Genomic DNA, 21,837 nt, shown 5'->3' with positions numbered 1-21,837 from the left:
AGTGTCATGTGACCCCTGCACAGCATTCCAGTGTCAAAGACCACCTGCTACCCAGGATATGTTGGCTGATTTGCAACCATTTGGGCTTGCACAGTATAGACTCCCTAGGGGATGATATTGCCTCCCCCCGCCACCCCGACTCCTTCACCAACCAACATTTTTGCTTTCCCTAAGATGCTACAGTTTCAAGTCAGGGAGCATAATGCTAATAACCTCAATTCAACATTTTTAATATGATATTCAAAGAACTTTCATCTAGACCATTTGCACTAAGGTTTTCTGTGCTTTGGCCTTGACATACTTACCAAAATTGTAAATATAGTAAAGAGCTTTTTTTTTTAGGTTTTCTAGAATGAATGGGGGAGGGGGGGACTTTTTTCCTCACACATTCTTAGTCTGAGTGGTGGTTCTTTTTTTAACAGAAAGAGGAGCAGGGCTACAGATTTAACAGATAGAAATACAAATCCACAGACATGTCTCAATGTTCATGCCGGCTGGTTCAAGCCCAGTAGACCAGGATTCTGCCTTTCTCTAAATTTGCTTAGCCCTGGGGACCTCATCCAAGTCCAAGAACAAAGATTTAAATAATCACAACCCCACTACTGCACTGGACATGAAAGGAAGATGGGTAAATATTAAAGGGGAAACTAAAAGCATTTTTAAAAATGTGAATGCTGTGTCTACATCATTGGGGGAAGGGCGTGGGGGTGTCTTATCTTAGTGACCAAATTCCCATTTTTTCAGAATCCTATAGCTGTCACAGAGGATTCAGTGAAATGGAAGAGAAAGGCCAAGTACAGGAAAGGAATGAAAGCGACTCATTTATTCTGAAGTTTACAAAAAAAGGAAAGAACGGAGAAGGCGACAGTTGTATGCAATGTGTGGCAATGGCAAATATTTCAAGACCAATTTGGGGAAGTTGAAATACTTACCAAATGACTCCAAGTTTTCAATCTGGAAAGAATATGAATCATGCTTCTAAGGACTAAGGGTCGTGACCAGGGAAGGTGTGTGCAGCAATGGGGACAAACTCCAACCAGAGCAATAAACACATCCCCAAGAGCTGGCAGAAGTTCCTTAAATTTGCTGCTCTTTCAATGTCCACTAGTCAAAACAGGCCACAGTACATTGGGTCGTAAGGGAGAATAAGGAATGAACTAGAAAGTTCTAACACTTCTGAACAGGATCATTTTCAAATAATTTTCAACATTATTTAACTATTTCATTTTTTAATGTGGCAATTTATTTGGCTAAATCACAAGGCACTCAGAGACCTTTGGACATACAAGACTAAAATCCTCATATATTTATAAAAATAGAAAAATTTTTATGGTATTTGTTAGGCACTTACTATGTGTCAAGCACTGTTCTAAGCACTGGGGTAGATACAAATCAATCAGGTCGGAGCAAGTCCCTGTCCCTCATGGGGCTCATAGTTAAAGGAGAAGGGAAAACAGGTTTTGAATCCTTATTTTATTTGGGGTGAAACTGAGGCACAGAGAAGATAGGTGACTTTCCTAACGTCGCCCAGGAGGCAGGTGGCAGAGCTGGGATTAAAACTCAGGTCCTCTGACTCCCAGACTTGTTCTCTTTCCATTAGGCCATGCTGCTTCTCAGTGCATAAGAAAAATACTGAAATCAAATTAGGGGCTCACCAATCTTGATAATGTTTTTCTAAAGCATTTATTTTCTTAAATGTGTGATGGAATAGTTTACTTTAATTCTTGTTAAGATAGGTTCTCAGAATTCATGATTATGTCTAGTTATCTTCCTCCAAGTCAAATGCCTGGGTCTAATTACTTTTTGGGACATTTCTGTAGCCCAAATAAATAGCCTGGTTCTCAAATACCTGCACAGATGATCCCTAAACTTGATTTTAGCTATTAGGTTCAAACTCTTTCCTTCAAAAACTTTCTACTTTTTACCAAATAGACAAACTGGCTTGTGTTTCATCTCCTTGTATTTTGCTTATCCACCCTAATGAGGTGTGCAACTGACAAAAGACAAGGAGTTTGAGGGAAAAGGAGGAGAAACAAAGAAGCTGGATCATTTACAACTCCATAACTAGCTCCTGAATAACTGGGGGGTTCACCGAAGTGTATAAGCTGTTTCTTTTTAGATTGACAACTGAGTTACGTTCTTTACCCCAGCAAGGTACACAGTGAACAGGATAAACTGGGAGAATGTGCTGCTATAGTCTTAAAAAAAGTGCTCGGATTATTAATACATGGCTGTACCTTTCCTCAGGGTAAAATTTTGGCAAAGTGGAAAGAGAATGGGAATGAGAGTCAGGAGACCTACATTCTAGTACTAATGCTGTCTCTGGCCAGCTGTGCTACCTTGGACAAGCCACTTCACTTCCCTGTGCCTGTTTCCTCACATGTAAACTGGGTATAAAATACCTGATCCCCTTACCTCTTAGAGAGTGAGCCCTATGTGGGACAGACTGTGTCCAATCGAGATTATATTATCTACCCCTGCATTTAGCACATAGCAAGCACTTAATAAATGCCATTATTAATATTGATAAGAACTTGCCATTTTTTATATTACCTGTGGAGTTCACATTACTCAATTTTCTTTTTAAAAAGATTTTCTTTGATATACTTTCAAACTGCCCACTTTAATATGTTCTTGTTGATTTATTGCAGAAGTTTTATAGTCAGGAAAATGATTTACATGACAGAAAAATCAACTTAAATATATCTATAGATATATATATAGATATAAAATGTTTTCCATTCCCCAGGATCTCCTAACAATACACTTACTATGCTGGTTCCTGTGGCTAGAAGAGAGAGGAGAGAGGGCAAATGAGATGGAGGTTCAAGAATCACATTTGAAATTTCATTCTTTAGCAACACTTGCTTAGCTGCAAGACTAAAAACCCGGGCTTCATTGTTATCCTCAGATAACAAGCATATGCCATTGAGGGCTTTATAGATGTGGATTAAAACTCATCGTTGCCTGAGGGAGGAGAGAAGTGTTATTTCCACTTGAGAGTTAAGGAAACAGAGATACTTAAATCCTGTCACACAATTATTACATCTTCTAGCAGTTTTGTCCACCCTAGGGAATATTATGTTGCTCTTAAATCTATGCAAAAATAAGCCAATAATACATTCATCTGGCAGATCAAAGATTAAGAACAGTCCTCACCAAGGTTATTTAATAAGAATTAAATAGAAAAAGAAGCACCCCAGAACACATCAGAATATGGTAGAAAATTCCACATTCATACAATCATATTTATTAAGCACTTACTGTGTGCAGAGCACTGTACTAAGTACTTGGAAAGTTCAATTCAGCAATAGAGAAAATCCCTGCCCACTCTGGGTTTACAGTCTATAAGGGGGGAGACAGATAACAATACAAGTAAACAGGCATCAATGTAAACAGAATTATAGATATATACATTGTCCAAATAACAGCCTGCTCTTTCACCTGTGTTAAGATGCTCTTTTATGTATTTTGGGCTGCAACTGGCTATATTTACATCAGGTCATTATTAGCCCATTCCTGCAAAAAATGTCTGATGATATTTAAAAGAGTATTAGAAAGGCCAATTGTGATTTAAAAAAACCATGACTTTCTTTTTAAAAACATTTTGTAATGGTAGTAAGTGCTGCAAGGGTTATGAATTTTCAGAGAACCTGGCTAAGATGGATCTTGCTCCTTTTTATACCTTGGATTTCAGATATTAGAACACATTGTTAAGGCCAGTAATAGTTTTAACTAAGCCCTTCCCTGATATGGAGTGGGCAAGATTTTAGGGAAGACCTATTAAGGAGGAACCATTCAATATTTAAGAAGCCCAATCCGTTGAGGAGAAAGAGTCACCAGGAGGTCATTTCACAACTTATTTCTGGTTCGACTGACTTTGCAGTGTCTGTTATCGAAATACTGATAAAGGTACCTTCTTCACACATCTCTCAGCTCCTCAGTGGTAACCTCCAATGGTTACTCTTCTGCTGGGGAAGTAGCATGGCTTAATGGAAAGAGCACAGGACTGGGAGTCAGAGGAACTGGGTTCTAATCCTGGCTCTGCCACCTTTGTGCTGTGTGATTTTAGGCAAACCATTTAACTCTCTATGCTTCAGTTACTTCATCTGTAAATTGGGGATTAAATCCTCCTCCCTCCGATTTAGACCGTGTGCTCCATGTGGGACAGGGACTATGTCCAACCTGATTATCTTGTATCTACCCCAGTGCTTAGTACAGTGCCTGGCACATAGTAGGCACTTAACAAATACTGTTAAACAAACATCCTGTTCACATCAAACTGAAGCTCCAGACATGAATTTCTAACTGTCTGTAAATTCAAAAAGTTATGCCCCCTTTAGCTGCCACCAAAAACACTGGCGGCATGGCACGCCGAAGCTGCCGTGGTATTTATGGATAGCAAAATATATTTATGGACTTTACAGTCACAACCAATTTTAGCTCATTTTTACAGACTGAATTGACAGATGGCTGACAGCCCTGATCCCTGACTACTGGCTTGAAGGCTTTCTTCTCCCACTGCACCGCAGCTCACACTCCCTATTCTCATGGGGCTGATCTTCTCACTGTGCCTCATTCTAGACTCTCCTACCTCCTACTCCTTGCTCATGCCTTTCCTTCTAGCGGGAGCTCTCATCCTCTTCACATTCACCAGACCATAGCTCTCCCCATCGTCAAAACCTTACTGAAAGCCCATCTCTTCCAAGAAGCTTTCCCTGATTTAATTCTTCCTCTCCACAAGTCATATCTTCCTACCACCTTAGTACTTTAATGTCACCTCAGCACTTACGCACTCACAGCCACCCATTGCACTTTGATCCATATTAATTTACATATTTCAATTAAGCACTTATCCATTCATCTACCAATTTTTTCATTATCCTTTTCTCCTGTTTGTACATCATTCCGTGTCTGTCTCTCCCATTAGATTGCAAGCTCAGTGATGCTAGGGATCTTGCTTTAACTCTATTCTATTTTCCTAAACCCTTAGTTCAGTGCCCCACCCTCAGATAGATAATTGCTCTCCCCCACTTCAAAACCATATTGAAGGCAAATCTCCTCCAAAAAGCGTTCCCTGACTAAGCCCTCCTCTCCTCGGCTCCCGCTCCCTTCTGCGTCTCTGTTACTTGCTCCTTCATTCACCCTCCGTCCCATCCCCACAGCACATATGTATATATCTGTAATTTATTTATTATCTATTTATTTATTTATTTATTCATATTAATGTCTGTCTCCCCCTTTAGACTATTAGCTCTTTAAGGGCAGGAATGTGTATATTTGTTGTTATATTGTATTCTCCCAATCACTTAATACAGTGCTTTGCGCACATTAAGTGCTCAATAAATCATCATCAATTGTATTTATTGAGCGCTTACTATGTGCAGAGCACTGTACTAAGCGCTTGGGAAGTACAAATTGGCAACATATAGAGACAGTCCCTACCCAACAGTGGGCTCACAGTCTAAAAGGGGGAGACAGAGAACAAAACCAAACATACTAACAAAATAAAATAAATAGAATAGATATGTACAAATAAATAAATAAATAAATAAATAAATAGAGTAAAAAATATGTACAAACATATATACAATAAATATGACTGAATGAATGAAAGGAAGTGTTCAAGAAATACTACTGATCTACTGATCTTGTACCACCAACCTGCAGGCTGGGATCACCTCCGCAGTGCATTTTCTTCACTCTTATATTCGAGTTGTGGAACACTGCTGGCGGAAATCCAGACACCAGGCCAACCTCACCCATCACTAACTCAGCCACTCTTGCTTTAACTCTTTCTTCTTCTCCTCCACCCAGCAACAATACTTCTCTTACCTTATTGACTCCCACGCCCATTGCCTGCGTCAGTTGTTTTGGACTTTTAATTCCCTCTGTTTCTCTCCCAAGGACCTAGTACAGTGCTTGGCACACACAGTGAGTGCTCAATAAATACCACTGAATGACTGATTGATTGGTGAGATGAGGGTCTTGGCTATGGGAATATCTGAAAATGTAAATGCCTTCTAGCACTCAGTAGATTTTTTTTGGCTATGAGCTTGTAAAGATGGAGGAAGTTCATGGGTAAGAAACAAATAAGCCAAACATTTAAATGAAGTATTGTGCTTAGTTTCTTCAGCACAATTCTAGTATAATGAATCAACAGCTTTTTCCTGGTGCAGGACTTTCTAATGGCTTTTCTAAATTATTGTAATGCTTTTTATATCATCACGTATCATGACTTCATCGTGGACAGGGAACGTGTCCACCAACTCTGTTATATTGTACTCTCCCAAGTGCTTAGACCAGTGCTCTGAATGAATAATGCGCTACACTCACTAAATAGTATTGGTTGATGACCATAGATGCTAAATTTCAAGGTTTGTTTCACTTGCAAGAGCACTGCTTTATCTTTTTGCTGGTGGGAAGGTTAAAATAATGTGCTAAGTGTGTGTTTCAGGTCCCTTAAATTTCAATAAAATCTACCCATGCAGTCATTCAAGAGGAGAAAAACATTTGTGAGTCCCAAACTTCTTGAGCCAAACTTTGGCCTCAAAAATGTGAATTCAACTCCCAGGGACATCACGTGCTCTGGCATTGCACACTGCTTCTCAAGTATGGATTTTTTCCTCCTTTCTTCTAGTCTGTTGCCTTAAGGCTCAGCATACCAAAGAAGTGGTTGACACATTCATTCATTCATTCATTCAATGGTATTTACTGAGCACTTACTGTGTGCAGAGCACTGTACTAAGCGCTTGGGAAGTACAAGTTGGCAACATATAGAGACAGTCCCTACCCAACAGTGGGCTCACAATCTAGAAGGGGGAGACAGACAACAAAACAAAACATGTGGACAGGTGTCAAGTCATCAGAATAAATAGAAGTAAAGCTAGATGCACATCATTAACAAAATAAATAGAATAGTAAATATGTACAAGTAAAATAAATGGAGTAATAAATCTGTACAAACATATATATACAGGTGCTGTGGGGAGGGGAAGGAGGTAGGGCGGGCGGGATGGGGAGGGGGAGAGGAAGGAGGGCACTCAGTCTGGGAAGGCCTCCTGGAGGAGGTGAGCTCTCAGTAGGGCTTTGAAGGGAGGAAGAGAGCTAGCTTGGTGGATGTGCGGAGGGAGGGCATTCCAGGCCAGGGGGAGGACGTAGGCCAGGTGTCAATGGCGGGACAGGCGAGAACGAGGCACAGTGAGGAGGTTAGTGGCAGAGGAGTGGAGGGTGCGGGCTGGGCTGTAGAAGGAAAGAAGGGAGGTGAGGTAGGAGGGGCCGAGGTGATGGAGAGCCTTGAAACCGAGAGTGAGGAGTTTTTGCTTGATGCATAGGTTGACTGGTATCCACTGGAGATTTTTGAGGAGGGGAGTAACATGCCCAGAGCATTTCTGCACAAAGATGATCTGGGCAGCAGCGGATCTACAGATCTACAGGCAGAGCTAGGCTAACTAAATGGGCCAACCAGAAACAGGGTTATATCCTTCTCCAAGGGATGCTTTTAATATTCTTGTTATAATTCATGGAAAGCAAGGGGGGAACACTTGCTTTATAGAATTCAGTGAACAGAGCACCAAGTTGATGTGGACAAAGCCTAAGCTCAGAGTTAAGTCATTTTTGAAATCAGCTTTATCATTTAAAAATAATGTTGCAAAAAGTAAAATATCTTGATAGCTTTTGGATATTTCTGGTTGATTTGTTGTGCTCAGCTTGAAGCCAGATTGCAATTTTCAATGTATAGTTATCATTTTCGCATGGCAAATAACATTTTACTAAGCATACTGTATGTGTTTCGGGAACTGTTTCTATTTTGCCTGGAAAAAACAAGTCTATCTTGCATTTTTGGGGTTCTCCACCCTAAATAAAGGGTGAAATTGAAGCAGCGTGGCTCAGTGGAAAGAGCACGGGCTTGGGAGTCAGAGGTCATGGGTTCTAATCCCGGTTCCACCACCTGTCAGCTGTGTGACTTTGGGCAAGTCACTTAACTTCTCTGTGCCACAGTTCCTTCATCTGAAAAATGGGAATTAAGACTGTGAGCCCCACATGGGATAACCTAATTACTTTGTATTCCCCCCCAAGTGCTTAAAACAGTGCTTGGCACATAGTAAGCACTTAATAAATATCATCATTATTAAATAACCCCTGAAATCACCTTAGTTCCTGGGCCCCTGTTGGTCTCTGCTTGGTCCTAAAACCCTCTAACTTTTCCCATTCTGGAACAGGCAGGTTTGGAATCCCAGCCTCATGAGAACCCAAATCTCTCCATTGCTATTGCTGCCAGTAGTCTTTGTCTCCAGCCCAGGCATCTCCCTGAAGGCAAGAGAACCACTCAGGAACTAGCCTACCATCCCCACCTGGGGAACCTTTCCTCCAGCACTTGCTACAGGCAGATATCAACATCAAAGATCACAGTACCAGTTAACTAGGCTTCTTGCAAGTACTCAGCATTAACCAGGTAACAAATAAAACAGAATTCCTTCAGGTGCTCGGGTACAATCTGTGCTATCTCTTCCCCTTCGCACATCCAGGGGTCTCCTACCTCTGGACCCCTAAACCTAACGCTCTGGGATCATAATTGAAATCCCTCCCTGCGCCCTGTGTCCATCTGGAGTCACAGCTCTGAGGCTTCCCTGCATCTTGCCCTCCCAAGATAATGGCTCCAACTTTGTCCTCCCAAAATATCTGAGAGTATTCTTTCTCAGCTATCCGGACCCCTCTTTTTTTCTTCCTAATCCTTTGCTTTGATTGGGTGGGCTCCAAGTTAACACCATATAAGACATTAGTAGTAGCTGCTGAAAAGAACTTCCCTCGGGGAGGAGCATTAGGAATCCGCCAATAGGTTCCCCTTCTCCCTCCTGAGAGTGAGGGCTAATTGGAGTGACTGCCTTGCATGCCATTAAAATATGACAACGTCTGAAGTTAAATTCATTAAAAATAACTCAACAGCATATATTGATAGTGACAGCATCCACTCTTTATTTTGGGACACAACTATCCCATTAATTTGTCTCTGTCACTTTCTAGGGCACAGCTGAGCTATAGCTCAAGCTCTTGCTTTCTAAAAGTAGCCATAGAAAAAGTGAAGAGGATCTGGGAAGGGTGGAGAGAAGTGTAAGGAGGGGGATGCATTTAGGATTCTTAATTTACTACAGGGTACCATAATGACTACACAACATATCTGTTAAATACCTGTATATATGTATATACCTGTATATATGTATATACGTTTGTACATATTTATTCTCTATTTATTTATTTATTTTACTTATACATATCTATTCTATTTATTTCATTTTGTTAATATGTTTGGTTTTGTTCTCTGTCTCCCCCTTCTAGACTGTGAGCCCACTGTTGGGTAGGGACTGTCTCTATATGTTGCCAACTTGTACTTCCCAAGCGCTTAGTACAGTGCTCTGCACACAGTAAGTGCTCAATAAATACGATTGATTGATTGATTGATTGATTGTTATCTGATGAGTTTGCTGTCCATATATATGTTGGGAGACAATATGTGAGAGGGATAGTGATCAAATTGAGTTTAATCTCAGAAGTGGAGGGAAGGGTGGGTCATCATTTTAGTCATTAATAATAATAATAATAATTGGGGTATTTGTTAAGCACTTACCATATGCCACACACTGTACTAAGTGCTAGGGTAGATACAAGGTAATTGGGTTGGACACAGTTCTTGTCCCACCCACACTGGGCTCACAGGTTTAATCCCCATTTTACAGATGAGGTAATTGAAGCATGGAGAAATAAAGTGACTTACCCAAGGTTACACAGCAGACAAGTGGTGGGGCAGGGATTAGAACCCAGGTCCTTCTGACTTCCAATCTGCGCCCTATCCTCTAGGCCCACTGCTTCCCTACTTAATTTTACTCCCATCCATAATTTTTCCCACAACTCTCTTCATCCCAAAGGAAGATAATATGCTTTTATCCCCTGATCCTGAACAAAGATCAAATTCACAAGAATGTAATGTAAAGTGAAATTTTAACATAGAGGGAATATTACCAAGTGAAAATATTACTGGATTAGGGGTTGGGCATAAGGGTTCAGTGCCAAGACCTATAATGATTCAACATGGGACCCTGACTATTTTCTACCTCTTTCACAGGTTTAAGAAAGGCAAATGGGTAAAAGTGCTATTGCAATGCAAGAAATTATTACAAATCCTTGTATACTCTGTTCACTAGAATACATGTTTTGGCTAGAGCACAATAAAGATAAATTGGGAACATTCTTCTGGTAATAATGAATCAATCAATCATATTTATTGAGTGCTTACTGTGTGCAGAGCACTGTATTAAGCGCTTGGGAAGTACAAGTTGGCAACATATAGAGACAGTCCCTACCCAACAGTGGGCTCACAGTCTAGAAGGGGGAGACAGAGAACAAAACCAAACATATTAACAAAATAAAATAAATAGAATAGATATGTTCAAGTAAAATATATAAATAAATAGAGTAATAAATATGTACAAACATATATACATATATACAGGTGCTGTGGGGAAGGGAAGGAGGTAAGATGGGGGGATGGAGAGCGGGATGAAGGGGAGAGGAAGGAGGTGGCTCAGTCTGGGAAGGCCTCCTGGAGGAGGTGAGCTCTCAGTAGGGCCTTGAAGGGAGGAAGAGAGCTAGCTTGGCAGATGGGCAGAGGGAGGGCATTCCAGGCCAGGGGGATGACGTGGGCCGGGGGTCGACGGCGGGACAGGCGAGAACGAGCCACAGTGAGGAGATTAGCGGCAGAGGAACGGAGGGTGCGGGCTGGGCTGTAGAAGGAGAGAAGAGAGGTGAGGTAGGAGGGGGTGAGGTGATGGAGAGCCTTGAAGCCGAGGATGAGGAGTTTCTGCCTGATGCGCAGATTGGTAGCCACTGGAGATTTTTGAGGAGGGGAGTAACATGCCCAGAGCGTTTCTGGACAAAGACAATCTGGTCAGCAGCATGAAGTATGGATTGAAGTGGGGAGAGACACGAGGATGGGAGATCAGAGAGAAGGCTGATGCAGTAGTCCAGATGGGATAGGATGAGAGCTTGAACGAGCAGGGTAGCGGTTTGGATGGAGAGGAAAGGGCGGATCATACTCGTCTCATTGGACTTGGCATGACAGGTTACTAGTACAAACAGTGTGCACATGTGTACATGAGCACAGTGTTAGCCACAGGTTCATTCATTCAATCATATTTATTGAGCGCGTACTGTGTGCAGAGTACTGTACTAAGTGCTTGGAAAGTGCAATTCAGAAACAAGTAGAGACAATCCCTGCCCCTGACGGGCTCACAGTGAACACTATGGTGTAAACTGTCCATAACACGACTATAAAATCACCCTCTAGATTCTAAGCTTTTTACGGGTAGGGAATGTGTCTACCATCTCTGTTATACTGTACTCTCCCCAAGTTCTTAGTGCAATGCTCTGCACATAGTAAGCATTCAATAAATATGATTGATTGAATGGTTTTGCAGGATCTCATTTCCCACATTATAGAATAACTGGGGGTATTATGTCTTTTTCTTTGCACTACAGGGGGCTGTATCATTATTACTGATCCCAGATAAGATGACTTGTTGGTGATCCCCATCTGGTTATAATGTTTCAAAGAAAAGGTAGAATTTCAGAAAGCTGTGTTGTTGATTCAGGACAAAGATGTCTATGATTCACCACTGTCCCAGTGTTCTAACCAACGAATCAGTGACCCAACATTTTGCTCCTAATCACTCATCAAATATCGCATAATACTGTTCTTGAAGAATATGCTAGTAGTCTAAGAATGTTGTCTGAATTCCAATCTGGGTCATTACATTTTGCCTATTCCTTTCCAGCCCCCAAATTCCCTGGGGAGATAATACTGTATTCTTCTTTTGTTTCTTCCTAAATTCACTGGACTACTGTGCCTTGGCTGAAAGACTGCCTTGTTTCAACTCAGAGATATCTGCATTCCCTTCCCGTGGATTAGAATAGAGTTTAGAGATGAATAAAGCCCACTGGGCTCCTCCTCAATGGAGAATACTATGGCATACATTGAAGTGGGAACCATTTTCTAACATTTTTCTCTAGCTCGTGCTTGCTCTGAGGTGTATATTGACGTAAGTGCTGATACCTTGTTGTTTCCAGGATGAGACTTTAAAACTCAGGGTCAGAGTCTTGTTGGCTAAAAGATTTTCAGTAGGCCCTATTGAAAGGTTTGCCAGATCCAAGTTTCAGTGGTTTCCTGAAACCAGAGTAAAGCATATTTATGCCGTTACTCTTTGATTTAATACCTGCTCTCCCTCCTAATTAGACTGTGAGCCCCATGTGGAACAGGGACTGTGTCCAACCTGATTAACTTGTATCTACCCCAGCAACGAGAACAGTGCTTCACACAAAGTTAGCGTTTAACTTATAACAATAATGCTAATACAACTTACTACTACTAATTAATAATAATAATAAAGATGTGGGGAAGAACCACTGCCCAGAGTACCATCATGGGCTCCAGATCCAGCTGGCTCCCTTCTTAATAAGAAGGACAGAGAGCAGAGAACCCCAATAATCCCCATTGCTCCCCTGAAATTGATGTCCCTGCTATGACATGCTTCTTAATCTGGGGGCAGAAAAACTTTCAGTAAGCCTGGTTTTCATTAAACATGCATCATGTTATCTCAGTCATCAATGAACTAAAATACGAGAGGAAATGTAGATAATCTCATATTTAATATTCATGAAATGGCCAGTATTTTTTTTTTAACTCAAGACCTCACATTTGTTTTCTTTTTACTGAATTTGATGGAGAAATACTAAGGGATCATGTCTTTGAGATAGTAATAGCAGAATGTATTGCTATAAATATCCAAAAGACAAGAATTTCACTGGTTTTGATTCACTAAATATACTTTGGGGAAAATATAAAAAACATGCCTGGCAATTAATATTTCTAGTTACTTTTTTTGAAATGTACTAGCATTCTTAACTAATGAGTTAAATGAACCACATTCGCAGACAGCTCTCAATGTATAAATATGGAATAATGCAGATGCATGCCTAGATATTCTATTTGAAAATCCTATTTCAAAATGGAAAATACACTATTTGATGACAGCAGATTGCCACTTTGACTATTACTGGACTTTCTTTCAGTATCTAATTCCCTGTTGGTTCTCTGTGCACACAGATGCATGACAGGAATTTCCTTTTGTTTCTTATCGAATGAGCCCCATCACTAAGCTGATGCCATCTGGCATCCAGATATTATTGTTTGCCCTCTGTTTTCTTTCTTTTTTTATGGTTCACACCAACATTATTTATGGCAACATGTTAAAAGCCCAAGTATCATGTTAAAGCAGAAAAATGTTTTCCTACCCATGGTACCCAATAAGACAACTCAGGACTTTACAAAAATGCAAGAACAAGGAAAATAAGGCCCTTGGACTATGCCTTGCAAACCAAATTAAAAAGTTTCATTTGGGGATACCAGGACTTGCTGCAATGGATTTCTTTCCCCTGTGCCCACTCGCAAATATCCCCAGGGAGCAGAAAGAGAGAGAAAAATAGGCAGACTCCATTTTTCTGGGCCCAGTTTTCAGCCCCTCCTTTTGCGTAGGAATGCTCTCAATTGTATGTTCAGCTGCTTCATCCTGATGTGTCCATATTACTTCCACCTTTACACCTGTCCTTCCTCTGGCTTTCATTACCTCTAATTCATTTTGTCTGTCAACCCATTACACTGTAAGCTCCATGAGGGCAGGGAAAGTGGGTTTTGCTACTGTTGCACTCTTCCAAGTGTTTAGTCAGATGCTTAGCACTTAGAGGGTACTCAATAAATACCGCTGATTGTTGCCAAGCAATATATGAGTGTGGCTGTATATAACTATCCTTCCTCGAAGTGGACACCACTGAGGGGAAAGTCAGGTTATGTATAGCTAGAAGAGACAGGAATTTTGGAGACCAGTAGTACTATGGAGAAGTTGGGGACAGGAGATTAGCTCCTCAAAGTAATGGCTTTATGTTTTTAACCCTTCCCTGCTTTACCACCAGGGCCAGAAGTTGTCATGAACAAATACTTTTTTTAGTGTATTGAATAACGCACTAGTTGCACAGAGGAGTTATGAGTTACTCACCTTTCTAAAATGAGTATTGCAGCCTAGGGGAAAGAGGAAGGGACTGGGAGCCAGAAGGCCTCATTCTCATCCTGCTCTTTCACTGGCCTGGTGTGTGACCTTGGGCAAGTTAGGAAACCTCCCTGTGCCTCAGTTTCCTTAACTGCAAAATAGAGATGACACCTGTTATCCCTCCCTCTTAGATTGTGAACCATGGGTGTGAGAGGGACTGTGTCTGATCTAATAGCCTTGTATTTATCCCAATGCTTAGCATAGCGTTTGGCACATAACATATGTTTAATAAATACCATAATTGTTAATTCCACCATCATCATTACTATTTCTTACAGGGAGTAAAAGTTTTATTGAGTAGAGCAGTCTCTGCCTTCATAGCAGCAGAGAAACCTTTAGATCATACCTAAAAATGCCACCTGGATTATTTTACGATCACTAAACAAAATTATCATTGCTTGTCAAGATTGTAGAGTTGGACTGTGATACTTCAATTCTCCCAGAACCCCAGTTTCAAAGTTTGAGAGTACTTTTAAAATCACATGAAGCTGCTGTGTGATCTTGGGCAAGTCACCTGACTTCTCTGTGCCTCTCAGTTCCCTAATCTGTAAAATGGGGATTAAGACTGTGAGTCCAATGTGGGACAGGGACTGTGTCCAACCTGATTAACTTGTATTTACCCCAGTGCTTAGAACAGTGCTTGGCATAGTAAGCACTTAACAAATACAATAATAAGAATATTTAGCAGTAGTAGGAGCAGCAGCAGTAGTTACAGTATTTATTGTGCACCTACTGGAAGAAAAGGGATCATTCTTTTATAATGTCAAATTTTTAAAATGGTATATGTTAAGCAATTAGTATGTGCAGGTACACTTATAAGAGCTGGGTTAGATACAAGCCAATCAGGTTGGAAACAGTCCATGTCCCACATGAGGCTCATAGTCTTTATCCCCATTTTACAGATGAGGGAACTGAGGCACAGAGAAGTCAAGTGATTTGTCCAAGGTCACACAGCAGACAAGTGGCAGAGCCAAGACTAGAATTCAGGTCCTTCTAACTCCCAGGCCTGTGCTCTATCCACTGGGCCATGTTGCTTCTCTAATGTGTCTTCATTATTTCATCCTTCCTTATGTGTCTGCTGTCCCTCCCATTTCTCTCCATTATGCTTAGTATTTGAATCCCTGGAGGAGCAGGGACTATGTCGAATTCTCACCTGGGTATTTTTTCTCCCAGCATTTAGTAAAGCGCTCTGTACATAGTAAGTGCTGAATAAATACCATTATGACTCCTTCTCTTCCTCCTCATAGTGTGAGCAAATACGTCAAGGTGAAATAGAATCGTTCTTTAAATTTGCAATTGAATGTGCATAATATGTGCATAAATGTGGAGGGTGGGTACAAATACATAAATGCCGATGGGGGCTGGGAGGGCAGATATTGTGTCTTCTAACTCTGATACTCTTCCAAGTGCTCAGTACAGTGTTCTATACACAGTAGTGCTCAATAAATGCTATCAATTGATTTATACAACTTGGGGTGTTGGGAATAAACTGGGAAGGCTTCCTGCAGGAAGCAGGCTTTTGAGAGGGCTTTGAAGAAGAGGACAACTTGGGCCTGGGAGATTTGGAAGGGGAGGAAGTTCTAGGCCAGGGGAACAGTACGGCCTGGTGGGAGTCAGGCAGACTAGGTTCTAATCCTGGCTCCACCACTTTTCTGCTGTGTGACCTTGGGCAAGTCATTTAACTTCTTTGTGCCTCAGTTACATCATATGTAAAATGGGAATTAAGACTGTGTGCCCCATGTGGGACATGGACTGTGTCCAACCTGATTATCTTGTATCTATCTCAATGCTTAGTACAGTGCTTGGCACACAGTAAGCACTTAACAAATACCATTATTAAAAAAACCCAGCAGGAGCAAGGGGTTGGAGAGAGATAAGTCAAAAGTGAGGTAGTTAGAAGGCATACATAGACTTTTTCCTGTTAGCACATCTTAGCTGGGCTGGACAAAAATCTGGAGGAAAATGGGGATCCAGCTGTGAAATGGTCCTGGGTTGCCTTCTTCCCTCAAATCACCAGTTCACCTCCAGCCCAAGGAGAGAAACAACTTCAAAGAGTTTTAAAAAATAATAGCTGTTGATTTTGTAGCATCCACCAACTCTTAAGAATTTTAGGATGCTGGTCATTTGTCCTTTGATTAGTTGGGGCCACTAATATATTCTGAGCAGTAATGAGCAATAAGGTGTGCTAATAGATCATTTCTACTTTTGTGCTCAAGAGAAATGACAGAACAGTTCCAACCATCTGCATTTTCATTTTGACCAACATGATTCTGTTTTGAAAGATTTTGTGGTAATAGATCACTTTTCATCAGGCTCTAGAAAGTTATACTATATTGTTTAACATTTAAAAATTGGTGTACGTGTTAAAATATGTTTTACGGATGTCCAAAATTATGTTTCAAAATGAAAGCTATTAAAAATGAAATAAAAACATTTGTGGTAGCTGGGTCTTTTTCTAGGGCTCAATGAACTGAACATGTGAAAGTGTGTAAAAATGTGGAAACTGTATACACTTCATTAAACTATTCTACAGCTGCCACTTATTTTATTTTGGAATAAAATAATAATTGTCTTGAACACAACAGCAAGCATTTCCTTCACACTACACCAGAGCTCCAATTATAATCTACTCCAGTTCAGATTAATCATGCCAAGATGGCAATTCCATTACACCAAGGGTAAAATTTATTAGCCTAATATATGGCTGTAATTTCAATAGCTGAACATTACATGTTTAACTGCTTAGGGAATTTTTATTATAATTAAAGCTAAACAAAATGCACCACAATCAGACTTTAAGTGGAGAAAACTAGTTATCAAATAAAGTTAATTATGGAACATGTAATGTTTCTCTAGGATCCTTACACTGTGCTTTTAGCTTCCATTTGATAGGTACTTAGCAGTGGCAAAGGCATGTAATTGCAGATGAAAGATGCTTTAACTTAATTTTTACTCCATTTCTCATGTTATTTAAAGCCACTTATAATACTACATTTATTACTATAATCCTGCAGCCAAATTACAAAATATAGCATAAACTCAACTGAATACAGTGTAGTAGTATATTCTGGTTAAAATGAGCTTGTCTGGTTTTAAACTTACTGGGCCCCATCCTACATTCCCAATTGAAATGCCCTCTTCTAGGTCACCATACAGCACCTTGGGGCCTAAAACAGTAAAAGTACCTCTAAAAAACAAAACATTTTTCCCATTCCACCAGCAGAATCAGGCTCTCTCTTAGTTTTCTGAACACAATGACGCAAAACATTACTTGATTAAAAAAAACCTGTCTCATAATGATATTTAGCTATTATGATAATTGAATCTGTGAAAATTGGACCTTTCCCACCACATATATGCTACTAGTTGCTTTCCACATAAATGGGAGAGATATGAGTAGATTTAAAATAGGAGTATGAAACAAATGTTTCCCTTAAAGAGCAATAAACGATCGATTGAGGCCTTTTGTCAAGAAATCCTCAGCCCCTAACTTTTCCCCTATGGCTCAAGGAAGTGAAATGACTGAAGTCAATTTCTTTCGGAATGGCCTCAAGCCATTGAACAAATGTATACATTTTATTTGAAACTTTAAAACCAGGTTTTGCTCATCTTGAAAGTTTTCCAATTGGTTCCTAACTTAGTACCCGGGGATGCAGAAAACAATGAGACTTCTTTCTTTTTTAAGTAAAACATTTGAAAAGTCAAACAATTTATACATTCAAAACTTACGAGGGCTCTTCTGAGACAACAGCTCCTTCCTCCAGCTCTTGTGCTTGCTTATACCAGGGCAGCTTAGCTTCCACAGGAACTTTCTCTGAGCATCAATGTTTGCATATGAAAAAGGATAAAAGGCATAGTTTGAACCACTTGTATTTCAAGGAATTGTGTTGTGTTGTTCTTGGTCAAGGGTTGTATGCAGAGACAATGTGAAGTTTCTGGGTTGTTGTGCCAGGTTGAAATCTTGTCTTCACCCTGCCCTCCCTTAAACATGGGCACTCCTAATTTCATTTCTGCCCATTCCACCTCTGCCCTTCTGGGACTAATTTAAGCTTGGAGCAGTAATACAGGAATGGGAGGGAAATTACTCAAATTGAGAAGCAGCATGTCCTAGTGGAAAGGGCTTGGGAGTCAGAGGACCTGAGTTCTAATTTGACCCTGCCATTTGTCTGCTATGTGATCTTGGGCAAGTCACTTAACTTCTCTGAGCCTCAATTTCCTCAGCTGTAAAATGGGAATTAAATATCTGTTTCCCCTCAGACTACAACCCCATGTGGGGCAGCGATTATACCCAGTCTGATTAACGTATTTCTAACCCAGTGCTTAAAATAGTGCTTGATGCAGAGTGAGCACTTAACAGATACCATAATATGAATAATAATCATTCATACTATTTATTACTAAAAGCTAATAGCTAATTTTCTCATTTCCAGGTAAATGGATGAAAATGAGAGTTTTAAATCAGGTGGAATCCAATCCCTTTTCTTTTTAACTACAAAAAAATCAATCAATCAATCAATCAATCATATTTACTGAGCACTTACTGTGTGCAGAGCACTGTACTAAGCGCTTGGGAAGTACAAGTTGGCAACATATAGAGACAGTCCCTACCCAAGAGTGGGCTCACAGTCTAGAAGGGGGAGACAGAGAACAAAACCAAACATATTAACAAAATAAAATAAATAGAATACACATGTACAAGTAAAATAAATAAATAGAGTAATAAATATGTACAAACATATATACATATATACAGGTGCTGTGGAAAGGGAAGGAGGTAAGACGGGGCGATCGAGAAGGGGACGAGGGGGAGAGGAAGGAGGGGGCTCAGTCTGGGAAGGCCTCCTGGAGGAGGTGAGCTCTCAGTAGGGCCTTGAAGGGAGGAAGAGAGCTAGCTTGGCGGATGTTTGGAGGGAGGGCATTCCCGGCCAGGGGGATGACGTGGGCCAGGGGTCGACGGCGGGACAGCCGAGAACGAGGCACGATGAGGAGATTAGCGGCAGAGGAGCGGAGGGTGCGGGCTGGGCTGTAGAAGGAGAGAAGGGAGGTGAGGTAGGAGGGGGCAAGGTGATGGAGAGCCTTGAAGCCGAGGGTGAGGAGTTTCTGCCTGATGCGCAGATTGATTGGTAGCCACTGGAGATTTTTGAGTAGGGGAGTAACATGTCCAGAGAGTTTCTGGACAAAGACATTCCGGGCAGCAGCGTGAAGTATGGATTGAAGTGGGGAGAGACACGAGGATGGGAGATCCTATCTGAGATTCAGAATTTAAGCTCCAAATATTTTTTTTTTCTAATTTAACATCAAAATCCATTAGTGACCCATACAAACATATTTCCCAATCAGACAATTGAAGCTTCCAAAAATTTCATGGTGGGTCATAATCCCAATATCTTTTAATGGTTACGAATTTGAGTGAAAATTAGCACACACACACACACACACACAATCTGCATAGTCCTCACTTGCTAGGTTTCTTGCATACACACAGAGAATGTCTATGCAACATTTATATCAGAGACATAGAAAACTGCAAATGTTACAAATGGTGAATAAATCAATTTCAATGTAAGGAAAATCAAAGGAATTTGGATTCATTTTTCTGAATAATGAGAAATATGGCTTTCCAGCAATTACATACTCATTTTTTAAATAATGACTTCAGTTTTCTTGTATTTGGTGTGACATGGGATTCAGTGGACAAGAGATTCATTCATTCAATGGTATTTATTGAGCACTTACTGTGTGCAGAACACTGTACTAAGCGCTTGGGAAGTACAAGTTGGCAACATATAGAGATGGTCCCTACCCAACAGTGGGCTCACAGTCTAGAAGGGGGAGACAGAGAACAAAACAAAACATATTAACAAAATAAAATAAATAGAATGAATATGCACAAATAAAATAAATAAATAAATAGAGTAATAAATATATACAAACATATATAAATATACACAGGTGCTGTGGGGAGGGGAAGGAGGTAAGGTGGTGGGGATGCAGAGGGGGAGGAGGGGGAGAGGAAGGAGGGGGCTCAGTCTGGGAAGACCTCCTGGAGGAGGAGAGCTCTCAGTAGGGCCTTGAAGGGAGGAAGAGAGCTAGCTTGGCAGATGGGCGGAGGGAGGGCATTCCAGGTCAGGGGGATGACGTGGGCCGGGGGTCGACAGTGGGGAGGTGAAAACGAAGCACGGTGAGGAGATTAGCGGCAGAGGAGAGGAGGGTGCGGGCTGGGCTGTAGAAGGAGAGAAGGGAGGTGAGGTAGGAGGGGGCAAGGTGATGGAGAGTCTTGAAGCCCAGGGTGAGGAGTTTCTGCCTGATGTGTAGATTGATTGGTAGCCACTGGAGATTTTTGAGGAGGGGAGTAACATGCCCAGAGCGTTTCTGGACAAAGACAATCCGGGCAGCGGCGTGAAGTATGGATTGAAGTGGGGAGAGACAGGAGGATGGGAGATCGGAGAGGAGGCTGATGCAGTAATCCAGATGGGATAGGATGAGAGCTTGAACGAGCAGGGCAGCAGTTTGGATGGAGAGGAAAGGGCAGATCTTGGCAATGTTGTGGAGCTGAGACCAGCAGATTTTGGTGACGGCTTGGATGTGAGGGGTGAACGAGAGAGCGGAGTCGAGGATGACACCAAGGTTGCGGGCTTGTGAGACGGGAAGGATGGTAGTGCTGTCAACAGTGATGGGAAAGGTAGGGAGAGGGCAGGGTTTGGGAGGGAAGACAAGGAGTTCAGTCTTGGACATGTTGAGTTTTAGGTGGCGGGCAGACATCCAGATGGAGATGTCCTGAAGGCAGGAGGAGATGCGAGCCTGGAGGAAGGGAGAGAGAGCAGGGGCAGAGTTGTAGATTTGGGTGCCATCAGCATAGAGACGATAGTTGAAGCCATGGGAGCGAATGAGGTCACCAAGGGAGTGAGTGTAGATCGAGAACAGAAGGGGACCAAGAACTGAACCTTGAGGAACCCCTACAGTAAGGGGATGGGAGGGGGAGGAGGAGCCTGCAAAAGAGACTGAGAATGAACGACCGGAGAGATAAGAGGAGAACCAGGAGAGGACGGAGTCTGTGAAGCCAAGGTTGGATAGCATGTTGAGGAGAAGGGGGTGGTCCACAGTGTCGAAGGCAGCTGAGAGGTCGAGGAGGATTAGGATAGAGTATGGGCTGTTGGATTTGGCAAGCAGGAGGTCATTGGTGACCTTTGAAAGGGCAGTTTCTATGGAATGTAGGGGACGGAAGCCAGATTGGAGGGGGTTGTGGAGAGAGCTGGTGTTGAGGAATTCGAGGCAGCACATGTAGACGACTCGTTCAAGGAGTTTGGAAAGGAATGGTAGGAGGGAGATAGGGTGATAACTAGAAGGTGAGGTGGGGTCAAGAGAGGGTTTTTTTAGGATGGGAGAGACATGGGCATGTTTGAAGGCAGAGGGGAAGGAACCAGTGGAGAGTGAGCGGTTGAAGATGGAAGTTAAGGAGGGGAGAAGGGACAGAGCGAGAGATTTCATGAGATGAGAGGGAATGGGGTCAGAAGCACAGGTGGCCGGAGTAGCACTTGAGAGGAGGGAGGAGAGCTCCTCTGAGGATACTGCTGGGAAGGATGGGAGAGTAGCGGAGAGCGTTGAGAGCCAGGGGGTTGCAGAAGTTGGGGGGCGTGACTTTGGGGAGCTCAGACCTGATGGATTTAATTTAATTTAATTAATT

General features: G+C 41.6%; 1 protein-coding gene across 1 annotated transcript in view; it reads right to left on the bottom strand.

The window, feature by feature from the left end:
* ADAMTSL1 (ADAMTS like 1) overlaps nucleotides 1-21,837 on the bottom strand; it is a 714,148-nt gene that overhangs the window by 120,914 nt on the left and 571,397 nt on the right. Inside the window, exon 14 of the mRNA XM_038769612.1 lies at nucleotides 17,883-17,967. Within this exon, the coding sequence (XP_038625540.1) occupies nucleotides 17,883-17,967 (85 nt within the window). The remainder of the gene's footprint in view (nucleotides 1-17,882; nucleotides 17,968-21,837) is intronic.

Source organism: Tachyglossus aculeatus, chromosome X4, assembly GCF_015852505.1.
Source record: "Tachyglossus aculeatus isolate mTacAcu1 chromosome X4, mTacAcu1.pri, whole genome shotgun sequence".
Lineage (NCBI taxonomy): Eukaryota > Metazoa > Chordata > Mammalia > Monotremata > Tachyglossidae > Tachyglossus > Tachyglossus aculeatus.
The sequence above is the reverse complement of the archived record's forward strand: the minus strand, read 5'-3'. Positions and strand labels throughout refer to the sequence as shown.